The following is a 5311-nucleotide window of genomic DNA, read 5'->3' as shown; positions in this document are numbered from 1 at the left end:
AAATTGCTCACGTCAAATTCTTTCTCATATTATTTACAGGATGTTTCTTTAATGTATCATGATATATAGTTAAAACATAGGGTTAGTTTTTTTTTTTCCAGTTAACGTAGATAAATTATTTATATTGAGCTCAAAATAACGTCATTTTGAGACAGAAATCATTATACTTTTGTAATTATAATTTATTTCATATTTATAAATATTTTTTTTTATTATAATTTTTAATCTTTCAACTTAAAATGATATCATTTTATAATTGAAGGTAGATAACTTAAATATTAAAGCCTAAAACATAATTTCAATATCAAAATGTATATATCACATGTACAAAAGAGCTCCATTTTTACTGTCCAATAATTGTTCAGGAAATAAAAGGAAAAAATTGTGGACGGTGGGCTTATATTGTAGGCTATACACTATACTAGCTTTTTATAATTTTCATTCTCAATACGAAAGAGGGTTTTGTCAACCACATCCTAGACACGGAGCCATTGCCGGTTTGGACTGCATCACCTCTCTCTCTCTCTCTCTTCTATTCCTCAACTCCGTACCACACATCATGTGAGATTGTCGCTCTTTCCTTTAAAACCCTCCAAACCACACCCTTCCCAATTGGACACCTTAATATCAACATATATTAAATCTAACTTACGCAGTTGACGGTGTTGTCCACACCACAATATTCATTATCAATCTCATAGTTTTTAGGGTTTAAAGTTGTACACCTCTTAGGGTTAATTTGTGGTCATCGCTTCTTCCTTATAATATTTGAGGAGTAGTATCTGTTGGTGGAAGCTCTTTGTTCAGCTTAGTGAGAGAGTTTTGATTTTTAAATTGAATAGATGGAGGAATACACTAATAATAATAATAATAATAATAATAATAATCACCCGAGTCAAAGTCCAAGGGAAAATTTCTTGTATTCTTCTTTGGCTGGTTCAAGCGTTGGAAACCGCCATCATCAACTTCCCATCAACACCTTTCATCTTCAATCGGGTGGATCGGTTCACTCCGATCAAATACCACATCCTACTGTGAAAACCGAGTCCAACAACTCGCAGCTTCACTCTCCGATTTTCCACTATCCTTTATTGAGAGGAAATCTTCACCACACGCTGCATCCTCATCATCCAAGTCAGCAAGGAGGGACTCGGAGCTCTAACGAAGTTGAATCCATAAAAGCGAAAATCATTGCTCATCCTCAATACTCCAATCTTTTACAAGTTTACATGGATTGCCATAAGGTTCGCAATAATTATTTGATTTAATTTCTAAGCATAAACCATTTGACTATATATATAGGTTTTTATTATCTTCCTCTCTGTTTAATTATCTGAGTACTGTGGCTTCATATTTTGAAGGTAGGAGCTCCGGCAGAAGTGGTGGCGCGTTTGGCTGCGGCTCGACAGGATTTTGAGGCACGGCAGCGATCTTCGGTTAGTTCAAGGGAAACTTCTAAGGACCCAGAACTTGACCAATTCATGGTGTGGGGGGTTTTTTCGCCTTTTATTTCCTCCTCTTTCCCATTTTGGGCTTTGTGAATAGTTTTAGACTTTGAAATAAGTTGTGTCATGTGTGTGAAAACAGGAAGCTTACTATGACATGCTTGTGAAGTATCGAGAGGAATTAACAAGGCCTATACAAGAGGCCATGGATTTCATGCGGAGGATAGAAACTCAGCTGAACATGCTTTGCAATGAACCAGTGCGGATCTTCTCTGGTACTTTGTTTTTCTCTCTTTGTTGAAGTGGAGGACTCTATTTCCTACCATACTCTACTCTCATCTCCTTTACAGGAATTGTCATTAATATTAATTTGCTATCACTGAAAACAAACTAATTAATTCTAAAGTACTATTATAATCAGCTATGTGTAATGTATGACACTGCACCTAAATTTTGGTCCGGATTGTCTGTGATTCTTGATATGCGTAAACTTAAGCATTTCTGCATTCTGAGTCAGGAAACTTTGACCGAAAATTCCATCTTCAAATCTTCGGGAGGGGACCCAAAAAGAGAGAAGAACAAATTCATGAAGCACATATATAGCCCTAATCACCCTAACTTCGGGTCTATATCTCTTTTTTTTCTTTCTTTCTAAAAAGAATAGGAATATGCAATATATAGCATGAGTTTTATTTTTAAGTTTTCGAGAATTGACCAAGCTAAATTCTATTTTTATGTATTGTACTAGAAGTACTGTCCACTCTCCACAAATCGCACACGTTCACGCCCTACGCAGCTTCTTCCTTTCCCAAACTTCTGAGAACAGACAAAATGATTCTTCTAGGGTTTCCTGGTTAATACATTCTATATTTTGATAATTAAACCTATTATTAGTATGCTTTTCGTGGATTCATTGGGTTTTGGGGTATAATATTCTTACATACACCGCATCATCATTAATTGCATAGGTCAGTTCTGGGAAAAATAATTTCAGTGCAAGTGTAACATTGGTATTATAATTATATAGGCAATATATCTGAGCAATACATAATTATAATATTAAAATTATACCGACAAATTTATGAAAAACTTCTGAAAAGCAATTTTAATCCTATATCTATGTATTTCCTCAAATACATATATTTATAAATTTATAATACCACCGGTGCAAAGTGCAAACAGTTGCACTAAAAATTTGTTCCAGTTGTGGGCTGTCTTACAACGAAACAAATTCCTAATTAATCACATTTAATTTGTTTTCTTTTTTGTTTTGGTAGATTAATTTGTTTTCTTTTAACACATTGGATGCTGTTCCAATCACCCGCATCCCCAAGAATACAGTGGATTTGTAAGTTTTGCTGATGTTCAATAAATTTATAGCTAGTATATGGCCCCTCTGACCGTCTCAGTTTCTGTGTTTGTTTCTGTTCACGAGGTTCACTAATTAATCCTTTTAGTACAAATGCTTTTAGGAAATGAGTTTTTATACTTAACAAACCGCATATATAAGCAGCTCTGTTCTAAAAGCCCCATTACTTTGGTTAATGTGTTATCTCCTGTTTTCATATCTGGTTGTTAACTTCATATGTGACTTAGAATTTCTTCATCATTTTAAAATTTTCCCATGTTAATTTCATCATGATAACCTTGTATCCAATATATGCTTAATCTGACGAGAGCTTTGCTGCCAAATCTTATTCGGTTATTATATTTTAACACTTTCAATTATGTGTGCCTAAAATAGCCACTTTCAATTCCGTGGTGTTTTTTAAGATATTGCGCAGGTTTTATATTGCTTGGGTACACTGTTAATTGAGTAACAAAAGCACCTGGATGTCAGTTCAACGAATTGACAGGTCGTATGATTGGAGTCACTTTATAAGCATTCTAGCTTTACTTAAAATTTATATATATATATATATAAGAAAAGTATTTGTCAATCACATAAAGTTATGTCATTTTAAGAGAGAGATGGACAATAGAAAATATTTTTTTATTTAAAATTTAAATTAAAAAAAAAATCCACTCACTTTCTCTCTCATGATTTTCATATATCTCTATCTTAAAATGACATAACTTATGTCATTTAAAATGACAAACACCAAATCCTATATATATATATATTTGAAAAAATTTAGAATCGAGAGAATATCAAACAATTTTAACTATTTTTTTTTTAAGTTACAGGGAATAGAACACACAACCACACACTCACACACACCCTATTACACACACCCACACCACTAGGCTAGCCGTGGTCGATACAATTTTAACTATTTAATTACAGAGAATCATTTTCCAGTAGTGTGTTAATTTTTGTTGGAGGCTACATGGTTCTGTGGTTGTCTATTCCCTTATAAACATCATGACTACGCAAGCTCTACAATACTAGAAAATCAATTCTTAGTTTATGGAGAGAACCTTAATTTTGAGAATCAAACAGAAAAAGATTGAAATGAATTAAACTTTTTGGCAAGGAGAAAGGAGTATATTAAGTCATTTAAATTCACCTCTACATTGTAAGTGCAAATAAAGAAAACCAATATAGCAGAAAAGGTTATCTTTTTCTTGCAACGCAGAACAATCTTTCCCTTGAAACACACCCTTTAATGTTTTTACCCACTTTTAAAATAGGGAGTTCCTTAATCAATGCACATTCACTTGACGCATTGTAGAGGGTTATCATTATAATGAAGCTACACTTCACAAAAAAGTTATTAGTTCTATTGTGAATGACCTAATTGTTTGTGGCTCTTCTCTTGGAGGATCAAAAACTGTTTTCGGATTACAACCATGTAATTATATATAATGCATCATGATGTTATTGTTATGCATTTATCATTTGGAATGATATGTTTTTCAATTTAACTAGATGTACATTCTCTCAAGTTTATCATGTGCTTAATTACTTAGACATGTATGCATTGCCATGTTGAGAAAATGAGCAGATGATAAATGTGAAGGCGTTGGTTCATCGGAAGACGATCAAGACAACAGTGGTGGAGAAACAGAACTTGCTGAAATCGATCCGAGGACAGAAGATCGTGAACTCAAAAACCACTTGCTCAAGAAGTATAGTGGTTACTTAAGTAGCCTTAAGCAAGAACTTTCAAAGAAAAAGAAAAAAGGAAAACTGCCTAAAGATGCAAGGCAAAAGCTACTTAGCTGGTGGGAATTACATTACAAATGGCCATATCCTTCGGTATGTAAATCTGTCATCATATCATATCAATTTCTCTCTCTCTCTCTCTCTCTCTCTCTCTTTCTCTCTTTCTCTAAACAAATTATTCTGTGATTATCCTTAGGAATCAGAGAAGGTGGCGTTGGCTGAATCAACTGGTTTGGACCAGAAGCAAATAAATAACTGGTTCATTAACCAAAGGAAGCGGCACTGGAAACCCTCTGAAGACATGCAATTTATGGTCATGGATGGCTTGCATCCGCAGAATGCAACTGTCTATATGGATGGCCAATACATGCCTGATGGGCATTACCGCATAGGGCCATAACCACCCAATATCATATTTGAATATAATATATATTCAAATGAATGGCATGAACTACATATTGAAAAAACAAAAAAAGACTATCCAATTGTAACGTTTCTAAATCTGGCATATTGTGAAAATTCGTTGGTTTAACTTGTGCGATGTGAGAGTACTTGGGAAGTTTACCAAAGCGATCCTTTTTTATTTGTCGATGCCTGTTGTTGGTAATTTTAGTATAAGTACGTAGTTAAGTACTCCCGGGTATCAATATATATATGTATAACTCATATAGATGTTACGTTGTTGGATATTTAATTAGCTTATCAGGAGAATTGTAGCAAGTGTATATCGTCGCCTGTATTTTAATTTCTTTGTTCG

General features: G+C 33.9%; 1 protein-coding gene across 1 annotated transcript; it reads left to right on the top strand.

The window, feature by feature from the left end:
• The first annotated feature begins 842 nt into the window (after positions 1-842).
• On the top strand, positions 843-4954 carry LOC133317102 (homeobox protein knotted-1-like 2). The gene is made up of 5 exons (XM_061518921.1): positions 843-1244; positions 1362-1484; positions 1588-1720; positions 4394-4647; positions 4751-4954. Exons 1-5 carry the CDS (start codon positions 843-845, stop codon positions 4952-4954), a joined length of 1116 nt encoding a protein of 371 aa, XP_061374905.1.
• The last annotated feature ends 357 nt before the right edge of the window (positions 4955-5311 follow it).

Source organism: Gastrolobium bilobum, unplaced genomic scaffold (genome assembly GCF_033153095.1).
Source record: "Gastrolobium bilobum isolate Gb01-03AN ecotype WA unplaced genomic scaffold, APGP_CSIRO_Gbil_v1 utg5255, whole genome shotgun sequence".
Lineage (NCBI taxonomy): Eukaryota > Viridiplantae > Streptophyta > Magnoliopsida > Fabales > Fabaceae > Gastrolobium > Gastrolobium bilobum.
Note: the sequence above shows the minus strand (reverse complement) of the source record. Positions and strands in the feature narration are given on the sequence as shown.

Excerpts from the sequence above, each read along its gene's own strand:
- LOC133317102 (XM_061518921.1), top strand. The coding sequence starts at position 843 with ATGGAGGAATACACTAATAATAATAATAATAATAATAATAATAATCAC. Across the intron at positions 1,721-4,393 it reads ACCAGTGCGGATCTTCTCTG|ATGATAAATGTGAAGGCGTT; the intron begins GTACTTTGTTTT and ends GAAAATGAGCAG. Across the intron at positions 4,648-4,750 it reads ACAAATGGCCATATCCTTCG|GAATCAGAGAAGGTGGCGTT; the intron begins GTATGTAAATCT and ends GATTATCCTTAG.